This window comes from Ammospiza caudacuta, chromosome 7 (assembly GCF_027887145.1).
Source record: "Ammospiza caudacuta isolate bAmmCau1 chromosome 7, bAmmCau1.pri, whole genome shotgun sequence".
In the NCBI taxonomy this organism is placed as follows: Eukaryota; Metazoa; Chordata; class Aves; order Passeriformes; family Passerellidae; genus Ammospiza; species Ammospiza caudacuta.
Window position 1 is genome coordinate 30,991,766 of NC_080599.1, and position 17,847 is coordinate 31,009,612.

The 17,847-nt window shown below is 39.2% G+C and overlaps 1 protein-coding gene across 5 annotated transcripts in view; it reads right to left on the reverse strand.

Annotated features, from left to right (window-relative positions):
- PTBP2 (polypyrimidine tract binding protein 2) overlaps nt 1-17,847 on the reverse strand; it is a 154,420-nt gene that overhangs the window by 34,835 nt on the left and 101,738 nt on the right. For 3 of the 5 annotated variants that reach the window (XM_058808432.1, XM_058808431.1, XM_058808429.1), the window contains exons 1-2: nt 9,518-9,658; nt 7,931-7,961 (exon numbers count right to left, since the gene is read on the reverse strand). The exons of 1 other annotated variant lie outside the window; for it this stretch is intronic. In XM_058808432.1, coding sequence (XP_058664415.1) covers nt 7,931-7,961; nt 9,518-9,525 — 39 coding nt within the window. In that variant the 5' untranslated portion in view covers nt 9,526-9,658. Of the gene's footprint in view, nt 1-7,930; nt 7,962-9,517; nt 9,679-17,847 lie in introns of those variants that run through there. One more of the 5 variants, XM_058808428.1, reaches the window with a different exon arrangement.

Consider the following 17,847-nt stretch of genomic DNA (forward strand, 5'->3'; position numbering starts at 1 on the left):
CAGAGATGGAAAAAACATTCTCATCTAAGTTATAACAAAAAAATAAAAAACCACACTATGATTACATTTCACCATAAACTGCAAAGGAAAGTTACTGTAAAAGCAACACGGTAGAGACTAATTCAATATCCATTTTAGCATGAGGCAGGGAGATTATTAAGAACAAAATAAGAAGTACAAACTGCTATTATACTATTAATACCTCATCTTCTGACATCTAGACCTCAACAGCACCAGTCTTCAATGCCATATTTCTATTCCTAGCAGTGTCAAGAAGATAAATTTACATAAATCTTCCAGAAAAACCAACAACTAACTGCTCAGATCAGAGCTATCTATACAATTTCTTTATGAAACCAGCATCTACCAAAATATGAGTACACAAAATAAACAAGGAAATTTCCAGGCTAACATCTTGCAGCAAGCAAACCCTGAATTTGTCACAGTCAATACCACCCTTTCACTTCAGCCCATGTTATCAGCCCCTTATCACCCCAAGACCCCATGAGAGCATCTCCATGCATGGTGGGAAAACATCATGTTTAATGCACGGCGTCAATCAATGGATTTATGTAAAACTGACATGTAGGACCACTTTCAAAATAGACAAAAAATAAACCAAATCAGACTTTTAGTGCATATTTAAGTGAAAATTCAAAGTTATATATACAAAAATTATGTTACATACTGTAAATTAAAGACACCACTTTGATGTTTTAGCTAATTTCCCTAAGTGAACACTTATTTCTTACACTGTCACTTCTGCAATTTACAAAATCAATTAAACAAAGCGAAAGAAGAAGCCCCTAGCTCAGCAAATGAATGTCCCAGGTCTTTGCTTTAAGCTAACTCAAAATCCTTCACAACACAAGCTGGATTTACATTGCAGAATTTCAGATTTTTTCCCTCCATTAAAGACTATTATAAAGCTTTGTGCTATCACAGGTTTTATTACGTATCTATATAATTTCAGGAAGTCATTACAGTCATACTATGCTTCCAAGCTAATTAAAAATATACTATTTAGAAGTCTTTGCAAACTATTTGCCTCATATTCCAGATTAGGCTTTAAATACTTAACACATTCCCCAGATTTTATTACATCCAAGGGTTTAGTCTTTTATGCACCAGAATACTTTTTGACAACTGTTTACATCAGAGACACATAGGGTTTTTTTCCCCAGTAATTCAGGGCTATGGAGACTGATCAGAAGTCTTGGCTAAACCTAACCTAGCAGTGTATTACAAACAGCATGTGTAGAAGCACTACAATACTCCTAGAAACAGTAAACAAGTGACTCCTAGAAACAGTTAACTTCTGTTAAAAAGTCAACAGTATCATCTAAAAATAATTCTTAAACCTGCACTAGAAAATAAAATTACAACACTCAAAAATATTGAAAATACATTTTTTTTTACAAATACTCTCATTTGTGGTGTTTATATTTGCTGATATTAGAAACCTCTCTCAAAACCTGGATGATTCTGCCCTTCCAATTTCCCTTTCTCTGCCTTTCTCCCCCCACCAAAGGAAAGATAAGTAAGAGAACTTCAGCTGCACTGCACATTCACCACAGTCATTCTCAGCCTACAGGCATGAATTTCTCAAGGCATATGACGAGCCAGGAGACAGATCTTGTGATTTAAGGAAATCCAACAGCACTGTAAAACACTTTATTTCTAACAACATCTGGGAGCAATTTAAAAGAAAGAGCCAGAAACCTGATGGTATGGGAGAGGAATAAGCACATGACAGTTTCAACCCAGACATTAAAACAATCTCCTCTAACAGTTACACATTGTAAACACACTGCTTCAATATCTGAAGTAACTTTGGGGACTGGATGTTAGAAACAACAGAAAACACACTTTGAACCCCCAAACACAGCATTTATAAACTTTGTTCAGTTTACATGTGGTGGATTAGAATTTAAAAGGATGCTTCGTTTCTAACATGATAAATTTTTATATGAAACACTGCATAAATATACCCTCACATATTCTTTTGTCAAGAAAAAACACATGATCTGCCTTATGCTCTGCTTATACACACAACTGTCATAACACATAATCCAAACTACCCTGAGGAATTTGTTACACCTCTCATATGTACAGGATCACAGAATACCCATGCAGGACAGGATACGTATTCAGAAGAAACTCCATGCAGGTTCATAATTATTTTCCAAAGCATACAGTTTAATTATAAGCTTGCTGTTACTTCACCAGAACCTTACATGCATGGAGCACACCTACTTGAATAATTTTAAAGAATACACCATTTATCTATACTGGCATGAAATCAGTTGAGGTCATGAACTCCATGGGTGCTTAGTAACTCACTTATACCATCACTTGCTTTTCATCCAGTATTGAGTTCCCAAAAAAGGTTTGTGAATTGGCTACTGTTGCACAAGTATTACAGTGACAGAAAAATGGAATGCAGCTTGATTTGCTTGTGAAAACATGGCCTGAAGCTCTAGGAAATGGAATTAGTGCATGTTGTCAGAGATGGTGCATGTGATTGCGTTTCTCTTTGTATAACCCCTCAATTAAGATGCAGAACTAAGTCTTCTGCTACAAATGAAAACTGCATGATTTCAAATAAGTGAAAGACATCAAAATTTATCAAACAGGTACACTAAAACTTCCTTACACACAGTGAGCATACCTACTAGAGAGAACAAACTAAGTTTCAACATGTTTCCTTTCTTCCTATTTTCAGCTTTTCTTACTTCTTCACATATATTACAGTGATAGAATGGGCATCAAAAAAAAAAAAAAGTACAAAGAAAAAAAGAACTGGAGTCAGATGTTCTGAGAATAAATATGAAAGCTATTTCAAACAGGGCCAATTTACAGAAGTTACAGTTATCAGATATCTTTACTGTTAATAGATATCTTTCATTGTAAGAAGCTATTTTTTGTCATTATGGACATGTTCCCCATACCACTGCTGGAAAAACAAATCCAGATGCCACTTCTAAACTTTTGAACATGGTCAGACTTCAGCCTTACTTCACTGCTATAATGCTCCACACGTCTTTTTGGCTGTTTACTGCTGCTAGCACAACTTAAGTATCTTAAATATTATTAAAACCAAAGGTTGTCTAAAAATATTATCACACCTAACACAAGATTAAAACACCTCTAAAATTCACAAACAACCCATTTTTCTCATATCACTGTGTCTTTGTCTAGTCTACCAGCAATTATATTAGACATATAAGGTTAGTCCAAAACTCTAATACTAACATTTTAAATACAACAGAGTATCACATGGCATTTGTCTGTATGAATAAACTGATTTTTTTATCCTACCACTCCCTTCTTTTTAAGCAGCCAAAATTACAACAGTGAAGGCAAAAAATCTGAGAGAGTACAAAACTGAAAGGAATGGGCTTGTGAAATAAGTTTAGACTAAATTTTAGAAGTGGGAGTTTATCTTCTGACAACTTGCTAGAATCTGACTTTCAATCCTATTTTCATTATACCATGTACAGCTGAAACAAAAAGTCATGGCACATCTACAGTATCTACTTGTTTCCACCATGAACAAATTCTCAGTTATTACTAGCAAAAAGGTTCAGAATATAGTTTAGTAAGAGAAGACTACACCTCAGAACATGAGTTAAAAAACCGAAGCGGACAGTGATTCAAGAGTACTTAGACTGCTACTTGGTGTCCTCTCCCCTTTCTCCCTCAGTTCCTTTCTCTGTCAGTTCTCAGCTACTGTCCTTCCCCCATACTACCATATTCCTCCATGTTAAGTTTCAGTAACCAGGAAAAAGGGGGACTAAGTGATACTTTCCTGTTTGGAAAACTTCAAAAGTACAGGAAGTGTTTCTTAGCATGTTCTATCCATCCCAAACACAACCAACTAAACACACACCACCAATTTCCTCATCTCTTAAGCAACGGCCGAATCCCTGACCATGGGGGGAAGAAGGCCATCCCCACATCTTTAACCATTCCAAAACTCTTCACAGGAATGAGCTCTCTCTCCTGGCTACAACTGGGGCTGTCCATGCTTGGCAGCTGAAGCTTGGCTTTTGGCCAGCATCCATAGCACCGTCAAGGTGGTCAAAAATTTCCCAAATGCTGTGTACCAAATAACACTCCAGGAAGAAATGGCTGCTTCTGTTCTCCTGTCAGATAGAACACCTCAGCCACTGTGAAACATGCAATGCACACACACAGAATGAGTCACTCAATTGTTCAAAGCCCATTTACTGCACAGCTACCCATCCCATCCAGGAGAAACATCCATCAGACTGAAGTGGCACACACTGAAACACAGTAGGAGAGATCACCCTCAATATGCACCCAACGTTCACCTAAGTTATTCCCTACACCTGTGTGACATATATTCCTTATGTTTTCATATCTATCCAAAGAGTCTTTTAATTACTCCATAGGAAAGATACATTAATACTTCATACATCAAATGGCTGAAAAAGGCTCTATCACACCAAGTGCCAATCAGATATCAAGATTAAAGCACGGTAATGTAAAGAGAACACAAGAGAACAATTCAAAGTACAGTTATTAGATGTTGATGCTCAAAACTGTATAACCACAGAGTAACTAAGGACCTGATGTAATAAGAGCAGAGCAATCCTAATGTACTTTTTTTTAAAAAAAAAGCAAATATCTTATAGAATATGATAAATTTTTGAAATTATGCACAAAGAAATCTATAAAATGTATAAAATTTCTCCAGGGAACTGAATTTTTTTTAAATTTATGAACTATGTAAATATTACCATTCCTGGAATCCTCAACTCTCCTTTATTCAAGTATACTTTGCACAAACTGCTCATATACAATGCAAGTTCACAAATCAGCATCAGACAGAGAGCTAAAGCTCAGTCCTTCTTGCATTATTTTGCAAAATGTAATGTAAGGGGTGAACTGTGTGCAGTGACATTTCCCTGCCTCCATGAATTCTAGGTAAGCAAAACAAGACATTACGGACCAAATCAAGTATGAGTTATCTCATTTGTATTTACAAGATGACTGGGTTGTGACATGTTCTAATGCTTTCAGAAATTAAAGCTCGCTGCTCCTCTGACAGATTTGAGCGAGGAAGCGTGTTCCCACTGCATATTTTGAATTGCACAAATCCTCACATTTATTCTTTGTAAACCGAGTTCTCAAGTTGTATTCATCATTTTTTCTAGCTCCATTTTAAGTTTTAAGTTTTGTACTGGTTTCTAGTGTTAATTTCTGGTGACTCAACATGTAAATCAAATGAAGACCAAACATCAGATGAACAAGAATGTTTTAAAACAATTGAAGTACACAATACAAATAAATGGTATAGTTTCAAATTTATCCCTCATTTGTAGGTAACTCTGATTATAAAACTGTTAATAAAGCATTATAAGGAAGCATTCCTTTCACTTTATACTTGCCTTGACCACATGCAGTCCCCTAAACTACAAAGTCCTCCTTTAATGGAAAGACAATACCCAGACTACAATAATTAACTTCTCTTACTCTTTTAGAATTTTAAAGGTATAACGTGCATTTTGTTGTTTAAGAGAACAACCAGGTAGATAACAGTTAATGTAACTTTTAAATTTGCATTGACACGACTGATGATGATAAAATAAAGCAAATTTTCCAAACAGAAGAGTCACATGTCACCATCCATTTCTCTGAGTATAATTGAATATATCACAAACATGTTTTGCAAGTGATCAGCACATACACTCTAAGTGAAAAATATCAGAAAGCATCAAGTAAAAGAAACATTCTGGATAAGGCAACTTCTCACAGCTAAATCCCTGCCCACACCCAATGACTATCCAGTCTCAACAAAAGCAGTGTTGGAAGAACATTAAAATTGCTAATGCAACTGCTTGGATTCAAAACTTAATTCTTACACATTCCCACAGCACTCCATGAAAAGAAAACTTCCAAGGGAAGGCCAGATGACTGATCCCAGTTGTTTATATACACTTGACAGGCAAAGCATTCCTCAACTTGAAAACATCAGTCCATCAAGAGCAATGAATAGCCACCATAAGGACAAATGTTCCACATGTCCTTCCACAAAGCACGAGTGAAGCTGGCATGACATCACTATGCACACTCCATTAGACAGAAATCCCATTCTCCATGCTCAGCAGTACCTTGAGATAATTAAAGAAGCTCCAGAATACAATCCAGTTTATTCCTCCCATATTTAACAGCTTTCTTCAGGAAATCATCATCCTTATTTATTTGCACTACTTCCATGCACAGACTGTTTTCTTCCAGAAACCAGACAGCAAGTCCATTTTTACAAGCAAAAAGCACAACTTTTTGATACTTCTGAGCTTTTCCTTGTAGTTTTTAATCACTGCCTCCAATACACCTGTCTTGCCTTCTTTCTTACACTCATAATATGACTTCTACAATCAACAGAAGAAAGCAGTTACATCATCTGAAGTATCCTTATTTCATTGTCTGGCTACTATCTTAAAATTTGGTTCTAAAATGGTACTACCCACTTAGACACAGTTTGTAACACTCAAGTTCTCACAGACTGAAGTTGCTCACAGTAAAGAGTAAAAGGGATACTGAATCAATTTACTTCTCCTGAAGTGACAAATGTTAGAATTAAAGATCCAAGTAATACATGGTCCACTTGAAACTACTTCTTCACTAAAAAGAAAAATTACTAGGGATAATTAACGATTTTAGATTTTTTGCCCTGAAGCTGTGTACATGGAGCACAGTTTGCTGCTGAAAGACTTGGAACATCCTCAGGTATCTCTCCAAACTACTAAATACATTGCTATGTTTTAATTAGTTAACACTTTGTCCTCCCAGGCATCAGAGAAAGAATCATGTCAGCTCTATTGTGCTTAGCTCCCACGGAAGTACCTTAACAACCACACTTTACTCATGATTCAGAGATGAGTTTAAGCTTGTCTCCAATAGTGCATGAACACATGGAGCTGGATGGGTGCAGAATCCACATAACTGACTTCTCACAGCCCTTCCTACAAGCAAGCTTACCCAGAAACATTACACAGGTAGATCCAACAGAACAGCTGCTGTATCTACAGGCTGACTGCATTATATAAGAACTAGCCCAAATCCAGCAGGACCAATACTGAATCTGAGCAACTGGGCCTTTCTAGACAAAGCTGGGCTGAGCAAGCAGCTAGCACTGATCAGCTCCAGGTGAAAAGGCAGGTACACAGCACAAGCTACAAAGTCTCTGAACAAAGACTTAACTGTATGCACTAGAAAACTCCTGCTTCTACCACTGAAATACAATTGCTCTCATGCATTCATTGAAGTTCTCTTGTCCCATATCCCTTTGCATAAACATTATTTATCTACTACGACGGAGTACTGATCAAATTCCTGTGATAGATTTGAATAAAAAGCAAAATAAATAGTAAATTAACTGCTATTTAGAAGCCCTTTCCTTCTTATGAAAGTACACTAAATTCACAACTTAACTTGAGAAATAAAAGTTACAGCAAATACCCACTTCTGTGTCTACATAACAATTCTAGCTCCCATTTTTCTGTCCTCTTATAGATAGTCATTTATTTTTTCACTTCAGTGGGAACTGTTTTGAAACAAGGAGGGGGAGGGACAGAGAAAGTATGACTTTTACAGGCCCCATGGAACAATGTGGGAGTGGTGTTTTGAAAAAAAGTATGATAAATCAAGTTTCAAAGTAAGAAGCTGACACCACTGCATTAATCCAGAACCACTGTTTATAGTTCAGTGCCTAGAAAAGTCTTTTGTGTAGAGGCTCCAATTTACCTCTAGAGATTTTTGTTTAATAAAGCATACACGGCTGACTAGATATCAGCTCACAATGACCAGTTAATATCTTCCAACAGGCAATTACTGATGCTCAAAGTAGTTCATTTTGTATCAGCACTCTACCCCCTTATTTGTTAAGTGTACATCCTACCTTCACACCAACGGCAACATCAGTGACAATGCTGCAAAAAAAGAAAAAAACAAGAACATAAGTCACCCAATTTATCCTCATAAACCAAACTTTTCAATGTCTTGTAATGACAAAATTATGAGGAAACAAACAGGCAACAAGTTCCCCGAGCAAGAAACTATGCTCAAAAACATATAGGACTGGAATGCAAAAGAAACTTTGAAAAGCTACTGAGCTCCCACAGCTTATAGGCCTTTCCAAGAGTACAAAGTTTCAAGTAAATGTTACTCCAATACAGCACTGCCAGGAAATTTATTTAGGAAACTTGGGTTTCTGGACATAGGATTACAGGGTAGAAATAAAGTAATTTAAAAGTAAGTACAAAACTTCTTACATACATCTATTAACTAAACAGCTAACTCAGCAACATAGCTGAACCTTTGTTTGACCTACTCTTTGAACAGCAGAAAGCAATCTTTTATTTTTTTTTTTAATTAGCTTGGAAAAAACCCCCATTGGCAGCTACAACTGTACGAAATGTAATGAGGTACACCGATGAAAAACATCGCAACAGGTATGTCAAGGTGCATCTCCTCCTTAGAGCTTGTGACATCACCACTCACAGTGTACACCACAATCCTAAAAGAAACCTCAGTCCACAAACACATACACACAAAAAAGAATATGGGAGAGCATTCCACAATGCAGTACTCATTCCTAGTTCTCAGACAGGATTTGTAACTCCTACCATTATAACCACAACCATAAAAAGCCTTGGGAAGTCTCACAGTTGAAAGGTTATATATGCTTAAAGCATACCAAAGAGATGGCTTCTCTATTTGAAGCAGAGTAAACAACCTAATGGGAGGTTTGGAAGCTGAAAGCTGTTGTGTTTACACTGAAGGCTACAGCCAGCAGCCCCGCTTTCCAGGTGCAACAAAAAGCAGGCCTGGCGTGTGGTGCCTGCCCACCCCAGCCCCTACTGTCCCCTAATGCCGACTGCTTCCAACCTTCCCTTCTTTGGTTTTTACAGCCACTCCACTGTATACACAAAGGCATCTCTCCACCTGGAGGGGGGGGGAAGCCGAAGGGCTTATTAGGCAGTTTCTGAAAACAAAAGAGCTCGACATCTGGCTCCTGCTGGCATCGCTCCTCCCCGCCAGCCAGCTCCAAAACAAACCCGAGCCCAGCAACGCGCCCCTCCTCGCCCCCTGGCCAGAGGAGAGATGCCAAAGGCGGGGGGGCAGGAGGGAGCGAGAGGCTCTGAGGGTCGAGGATGAGGGCAGATCGCCCCTTCTTTACATCGGGACTCGCCGTCTCGGGCACTGCACTTAATTAGGGGGCAGCCCGAGGCCCTCGGCGATTTGAAAGGGGCACCCTACAGAGGGGCCCGCGTTACGGAGAGGCTGAGCCCGTCCGGCCCCGCTCGCAGCCTGCGTGGGGCCTCAGGCTTCAGCTGTCCCGCGGCGGGAAGCTCCTCGCTCCCCACACCCTCGGAGACGCCCGCCGACAGCCAGCGAGCGCCCGGCGCCGGGACAGGTGCCACCAGCGGCCGGCAGCACACAGCGCGGCAGTGCGCTCGCTCCCAGCGCCCCGGTGCCCACTCACCCGTCCATCGCCGAGCAGGACAGAGCGCGGGCAGCGGGACAGGAGCCGCGCACGGGGAGCTGAGAGAAAATGGCGGCCTGGCCTGCACGGAAACCGCCGAGCGTTGCCGAGTGCCGGGCTCCGCTCCGCGTCCCCCTCCGCTTCCGCGCACGCGCCGGCAGAACGCGCATGCGCCGTGCGCAGCGGTGAAGCTCTTGCCCTCAGCTGCCCGGCCCGAGCCGGCCCTTGAGGCGGCGCGAGCTGCCCCGCCCGCGGCGGGAGCGGCGGCGGCGGCGGCGGAGCTTAGCTTTCCCCGCCCGGCCCCGGCCCGCCCCGCCACCGCTCCTGCCCCAGCGCCGCGCCCGGAGTGCGCGGGGGGCGGCAGGGGCTCCTCTGCCCGTCGGCATTCCCTGCCGCCCGCCCGGGCTGAGCCGCCGGACCCCACTTGTTGAAGGGAGAGAGTTCCGGGCTTGGTCCCGGCCCTTCTCCTCAGGGAAAGCGATCAGAAGGACCCGCGCCGCGCTCCACCCCCCACAGGGAGCCTTGTGCCCATCGCTCCTAGCCTCGGCCGCGCTGTCCCTTCCCAGAAACAACCTGTTGACTATATAACTGATCACTAATACTAATAAACATAATAAAGAGGAACGTCCAAAGGAACTACTGCAGTGAATTGGGCTGTTTCTTCACAGAAATAAGTGTCTCTGTGGTTCTCTGTAAACTGTCATGTCAGGGTACAAAATACGTGGCTATTGCAAAATACACATTTTCTCCTCATTATCTTTTGCCAGATCTCAGTGTTTCATCACAAAACTTCAAATGTTCGACACGTTTCTAAGTTTCCTAGAAAAGCTGTGCATGACAAGACCCTGGATTGCACTCAAACAAAAAAGTCAAACTAAAGATTTTATACCTATTCGAAATTGTGATCCAAATGTTCCTGTAAGATCCCAAACCCAGAAGAATGTTTCAAAGTATTCAAAACATCTTCTGTGATTTCTATATTTTGATCTAGAAAAAATATCTAAATATCTTTAGAGAAGGTAGCCCATTACTTGATTGCATTTTTTGGAGTCTGCCATCAAAACTATTGCAATGAAGCCTGATAAAGAATTTAGGAACCAAAAACTACAAAACTATACACATGTCCATAACTGGAAAATTTTCACTATGCTTTAATACTCCAGTATCATCCTCTAGCTGACACCACAAATAACTCATAACTGGATTAACAATTAGGAGTGTGTACAAATTCTCATTCTACTCTGCAACTTTTTGTTGTTCTGTTCTGGAAAAGCCACTCTGATTCTCTACAGCAGTTTACTGATAATGCTTCCCCTTAATACCATTATCACTTGGATATGTGCAACTACTTCCTCTTTCAGAAATTGTCTTCAGCACCCATCACTGACCACTAGACTAAATTACTATTTATTCACTTTCTTAGAAAACCCCTCTTAAATATTTGATTTGCTGAGATTGTATCTAAAGCTCATCATGCCACATGCTATGCTTTAAGGGTTTTTTCTTCTACATTATGTTTTGGTTGTTTTTTTTTTTTAAGTCTGTGTTTGTAGCATTCTTTCCTGATTACAGGTGATAAAGTACTATGATCATGATAGAAAGTAACATTGAAGACATCAGAGACATAGGAGTGCATGTAACAATCTCCATAAATCCAGGGCGTATTTATATATTTACTCTCTCTCTAAGTATAATCCCTGTATATTCTGGCATACTTGCTAGGCTTTGCACCATTGGAGGTTGGGTTTATAATTGGCTGCTCTTGTTTTCCATTGCCTTTTGATGCCATATTGTACTGGGAATTTTTTTGTCTTTTTTCCCCCTTTTAAATCTAAATACATCTTATGTAATTTTGTATTGGTAGAGGTACTAATCCTTCCACTTCTTAGCAATTAGTGGAAAATCTGATTTCCATCTCATTTTTCCAACAGCCTAATTTGCTTACCTTCTTTGCCTTTATAGTAATGCCATCTTCCAACCTGGTTTTCTCTTCCATAATATTTCTTTTTTCTCCTTCTTTCATGACACCTACAAAAATCTAAGTGAGCTAATACTCATTCAGTTTATCCTCAGAGTTAGAAGCTCTTCCACATAAAGGAGGCAGGGGAGTACCTGTTGAGTATAGCAGAAAGGACACTGGAACTGAGTCTGCAAATCTGGTTGAAATAACGGATGTGACTTTATACAGCAAAACTCTGGTCCCCCACAAAGCATCAATAAAAGTGATAATCAATCAGGATTTTACCTAGAGCATTTAATTTAAAAAGGGATAAAAAAGATACGAGTATTCAGTGCGTTTCTAATAAAATGCCATGGTACCCTCTTGATCAGTTCATGCAGTGTGGTGTTCCACTTTCCTGTTCATGTAGCTTTGCCTTTTTATACTATTAGATCATTTTTAGTACACTTCTGAATGCCTTGTGAAATGTCTGCCGCATTTGGAACACTGTGATAGCATCATCTGTTTATCTGGTTGTCTGTTTTCTCTGTTGCTAGAGTGTGTTTTTGCTTTGTCTTTCTCATGTTTCAGATAGTCAGAAAGAAATTGTTCCCAAAAAACCCCCTCTTGTCCTTAGGAGCTGTAAACTCTTTGCTGAAGTTCTGCATCAGACGTTTGAGAAGGCAGCTGAAATGTCCTGTAAGAGACAAGCATTAAGTAAAATACCTCGAGCAAAGCCCTTCACATTCAGTTGTTACATTACAAAGCACATGTAATGTAATGTGCTTATATACTCTATCCATTTTATTCTAAGTAAAATTTAAGTGCAGATACTATTATCAGCTGTTCAAAGTTCCATACCCTTACTGCTGCAACAATATCTTGTTTTCCTAAATAATTTCCTTTGATCATTGATACACTTAGATGTTTCACTTTGATCAGTTGTTTCCGTTTTATTTCAAGAACAGCTAATAAATAACCATCTGTGTAGTTCAGTAGCGGTGTGAGTAGTTAATGATGTTTGCTTCATGGAAGATTGTAGGAATTAGAAAGCACACAAAGATATTTTCTGCTGTATATTGTCCCAGACTGAGTCTCTGGAGTTGCTGGGGATAAAACAGCATCCGCACTCTCAGAGAACAGCTTGTCCAGAGTTTGCCTGAGCACTTTTTGACATCCCCAGCACTCTAGGGCAACAAGTCTTGCAATTTAGGAAATCAGTGTCTGAAAAATATTTTCTTTTGGTTCTGTCAAGCCCACTGCCTGATTATTTCCTGTGATGTCCACTAGTTCTCCTTTTAAAAAAAAAAATAGATGGATCATTTTTTCTGTGTACCTCTTCTTGCTGTTCCTGAATGCATATACCTCCATCATACTGTCTTCAGTTATCTTTCAGCTGTTCTAGTAAATTTCATGTTTCCTCTATTAAAAGTTATTCCCTGTTTTCAATGATTTGTTTTGGTTTTTTTAATACCTTTCATAATCCTATTCTAGAAGACCAAAATGGTTTTCATTATTCAAGTTACACACTCAATGGCTTTATATAGGTGCATAATAAATGCTTTCTGGTTTCATATTATTTTTCTTTCTTATAACACCAATCTCATTTGCATGTTTGAATCCTACTGAGCCCTGAGCTGGTGTTTTCACAGAACCCCCCATAACTGAAGCACTCTTTGCTGTGTGAAAGCCATTTATTTAGATTCCAGGACTTTGCACTTATATTTTGGCTTGTTTTCTCTCTCACATATTACTTCCATTTTTCAGCACAGAATGTAACTTGCCATTTTATCATTCAGTCACACAGTATCATGAGAGCTTTCCACAATTCTTCACGGTCAGCTTTTGTTTTTATTACCATGAATAATTCAGCATCATCAGCAAACTTGGTTGCCTCGATAATCACTCTTTTTTCCAGATCATTTAAGAATATGCTGAACAACACAGGTCCCTGTGGTACACTACCAATGACCTCCCTATACTGTAACAAAATAGAACATTTTTCTTGCCCTTCATTTAATATCTTTTATTAATCTAGTATTAATAACTAATAATTAACTGTTTAATAATATATCAAAGAATGTACCTGTTAATCTTGTGTCAGCTTAGTTTCTCTCAAGAGCTTTGGGCAGAGAACTTAAGCAAATTCTTTTTTTAAGAGAATGTTATTGTGGTGTTTCAATCAGACTATGCTAAAACTCAGTGATTCCTTCAAAGAATATGATGCTTCTTGCTATTAGAGGCACTTACACAGTAACAACTCTTCATTTGTCCTTATCTCCAAACAGCCCCATTCTTCAGTTTCCCCAAATTGTTAATGGTAGCGTTATTAAATGGTGTTGCTTAGAACAACAGATCCTCGGGATATTATGGGAAAGGTTGATCATTTGGTTTACCAGTCTTTGTTATATTAAACCACATTATTCTATCTTAAGCCAGTCCTTATCATCTTCATAAATTCCCCAGATGCCTTTGAGCAAAGTCCCAACATTTATTAGTAGCTATTCATCTTTTTGTGCTCCTGTAAACAATGTCCTTAATCAACATTTCTTCCCAGCACTCTATGTTGATTTACTTTGTTTTTTTAAACTAAGTTTTGAAGCTATTGTGTAGCTCTTACAAGCACAGTGCCCTAAATAAATGTCTCTTTTTCAAGTTCAGGTCAGAACTTGTCTTGCTGGCCTGAATCCCACAGGCTGGCTCCAGCATTTTATTTCTAGCATCCTTGCTAGAAAGACAGCTTACCTTGGGCAGGCTGGGAATGTTACTGCTCTCTACCATTTCAAGCATTGAAATATGTGGCATAGCTCATCCTGTACTTAAGTGAACATTCATTTGTGTCCAAAGGTCTGGTCCTGACAACCAGATTATTATCAGTCTGCCCACTCTCTCTCTGGCTTCTAGGATATCCATCTGGAAATTTATTTTCCACACCAAATTCACCTTTTTCTATCACTGTGATTAAAAACATGTACACTTACTTTCTTCAGGACTGAAGATCACTTTTACTTTTTATTACAAACAATATGTGCCAGTGGTGTTTGCAAACATCCTTCATTCCACAGGGCTTCCTTGGTTTTGTCTTAGAGAGGTGGTGGAGCAAAGATCATATTGTGGGTCATGTACAGCCATGGCTGCAGCTGTTTTCTGTCAGGGGCAAGAAGTGAAATGAATATTTTTCTTTAGCTTTTTTCTTCTTTGTTTTTTTTTCCTTTGCCTTTTTTTTCCCTGAATGCAAACGTGTCTGTTGATGTTATAAAAAAAAAGGGTAGAACTTCTCTGCTTCTTAATGCCAGACCAACATCTGAGAGACGACTTTATGTAATATACACAATAAGCCCAGTCTTGTACAAGCTCTGAAGCTGCCTAGTTTTGCAGATATGATAATTATGATTACTAAAATGGTGACCAAAAAAGTAATGGAGAACACATTTAAAAAAAAAAAAAAACACCACCAAGGAAAATATTCCAAATCTCCAATAAAATAGTCGCAAATTAAAGCAATACATTCTCAAACAAAGAAAGCTCATAGCAATTTTAAAGAATATTCTTTGTACAGCTAGACTGAAATGGGACTTTTGCTATTGATTTCAGGAATACCAGAACTTGAACTCTGAACTCAAATAATTTAAAAGGAGTAAAAAGTGTCTCACAGTAATTTTTAAAAGGCCATATAAGTGACAGATGAGCTCACCTTTCCACTTTATCCTTTGATGTTAGAAAATGAAATTATTTTTGTACAATTTTTCCAAAACTGTGCTCTCATAACATCCTATCCTAAGTTCTTCCACATGCTTTTGCACCTTATGTAGAAATGGCATTATGTTCCTGGGTTTTTTGATAGGGATTATTTTATGGACTCCTACAAGACTGTATAAATTATCAAAAAGAATATCACAGAGGAAAAATATTTTCAAGTGGATGCTGTCCATGGTGGTAAAAGATATTTAAAATGAAAACCTTTTAAGTGATACAGAAAATGTCTTCAAAGAGGACATCCCAGAAATGTGACTATTTTTTAAAAAATGAAAATCTTCAAAGCAGACACCTCTTTCTGTGAGGAAATCCTCAAAGGGGCATTCCTCCAGAGTGAGAATCTTTGAAAATGAAATCTCTTAAATGATCTGAAAACTTTGAAAGTAATAAACCATTCCTAAAACTGAAAGCAGTATTTCCTTGGGAGAGTATATGGTGTTCCTAAAGAGAGAAATAACTGCACTATTGTTAACTATAGAGCCAAACAATGCTTCTTCTCTTACAAGAGGAATAAGTATTATTTAAAATCCTTATCATCTTCACAAAGTTATTAAAATACATTATGACAATATTTTAAACAATTAATAGTATTGGTGGCAGTATACTCTTTCTCACTGGGCAAGCCATTGCTGACTTAAAAAGAAATCATTAATTTCTGAAGATGTAAGTAAGAAAGTCCATGAAATAGAGCTTATTGGAAGTATTTCTGTGAATGATATTCCCATGGAATTCTTCCCCCCCCCCCCCCCCCCCAAAGACAGGAAATAGCAGCTTTGCAGTATGTTTTTCCACTTAAGAACTGTATGATTTTTGGAACCTGGATGATTTCTGCAGGAAATGCATATTCAGATGTTTTCCCATCTAGCACATTCCATGGAGTGCTTGCTGGTCAAAAGCTTTTCAGGGAAGTGCTATAGAAGCAAAGCTGTGACAAGCAAAGCAAATAGCCTCTATATAGCTTAGAAAGGAAACAATGAAAAGACAATTTGTTCATTTTGCCACACTGAAACATCATGGCCTTGAAGAAGACTGCTGTTAAAGTGTTTCCTTGAGCAATGCAGGGAGGTGGATCTATAGCATCATTTAAGGAGGCTGACTGCTGGGGCACTACACAAGCTGGTGGGCTGTGAGGGAGCTGCAGTTGACCCAAAGCCAACAGCAAGCCAGAATTATTTGCAGGGCAAGGCACTGGAGTTTAAAGCATCCTGGGGAGACGCAGGCTTTTTTAAATTAAGAAATTCAGAAATTAACAGATAAAATACATAATTGCTTTCTTGAGTGGCCACTTTGTCTCTTACCCATGAGACTCATGGAAGCAACATTTTAGTCACCTACTCCTGGTGGAGTGAACCTACAATAGTACCACCACCTCCATACTGTTCCTACATCAGAAACACTCAACAAGGGACAGTCTCTTCCCCTCTCCTTTATTATCTTTTCATGCTGTCCTCACACACTCTTCACTTCAGGATTTGGGCATCATAAATACCCCTAGGAAAATGTAGCTATGGGGATACATTGTGACACTCTGGTTTTTAATTGCTTTACTGTACATACTTTTCCCACTGGTCTATTTGTCTAGCAGCAAATTTGACAGAGATCACTTAAGCATCTTTCTGTATTAAATATTATATATAACATTAGTCTTTCAGATCTACTCAGCTGAAATAGTTTTTAGCATATCAATTTCACAGACCTGTGGTTTCTGTGGAGTGAAGTACGGGGAGGTTCAACACAGGAGGCAAATTTGACCCAACTGACACAACCTATACAACAAAGTTATTAAATAACACCCTTTAGCGGGGATTGGGGTTTGTGTTTTAGAAAAAAATAAAAAGATGACTACAAAAAGTAGAAGTTGTTTTCATGCTAAAAGGTAGATGTGAATAGTGGTTTTGCTTATAGCAGAAAAGAAATCCAGGTTGCAAGGACCAATTACAATGTTCAGTTGCTGTTAATCTTTTCACTCACTGAATACAGCAGTCACTGCAGCTGGCAATGCTCAGAGAATTTAAGTGAAAGATACAAATACCTTGTGAGACTATTTGAAGATGATCTGCCCAAGTAGCTGCACATGCAAACCTTTCTGCAGCACTGCTTCTCAAAACCAAAACTGCTGACCCAGGCTGCAGGGGTGCCACCAAGCCAGGGCAGCTGCAGGGTCCGGCGCTGTGGCACTGACACACAGCAGCCCACGCTGGGGACAGCACAGTGTCCTCCCTGCTGCCACCCTGCAGCCACCACACCACCCCTAGGGCTGCCACCTGAACTGGGGCACTGGTGAGCTTTTGTGCAGCTAAAACTCTCCCTGCAGTGTAGCCAGAGCCTCACATCAATCCTTGAGAAAACACCAAAGCCCCTTCCCAGGCTCTGCTCAGGCTGGGACCGGTACATGCGCTCCCATGCTCCAAATGAGATTCTGGGAGAGGTGCAGCTCTGATCCCTGAATAATTAGAAACTGAGACATCACTGTCACAGGTAGAATTAGTGACCTATCAGGCCTTAGGTGGTAAGGTTAAAAAAAGCACTTTTTTAAGGAAGCAATCCATAAGCTAATGTTTTGCAAGGTTTTTTTTCTATTCCTCATGCACCACAGAAACTTCGTGATATGTTAGCTGTAATTTAAAGTTGACCT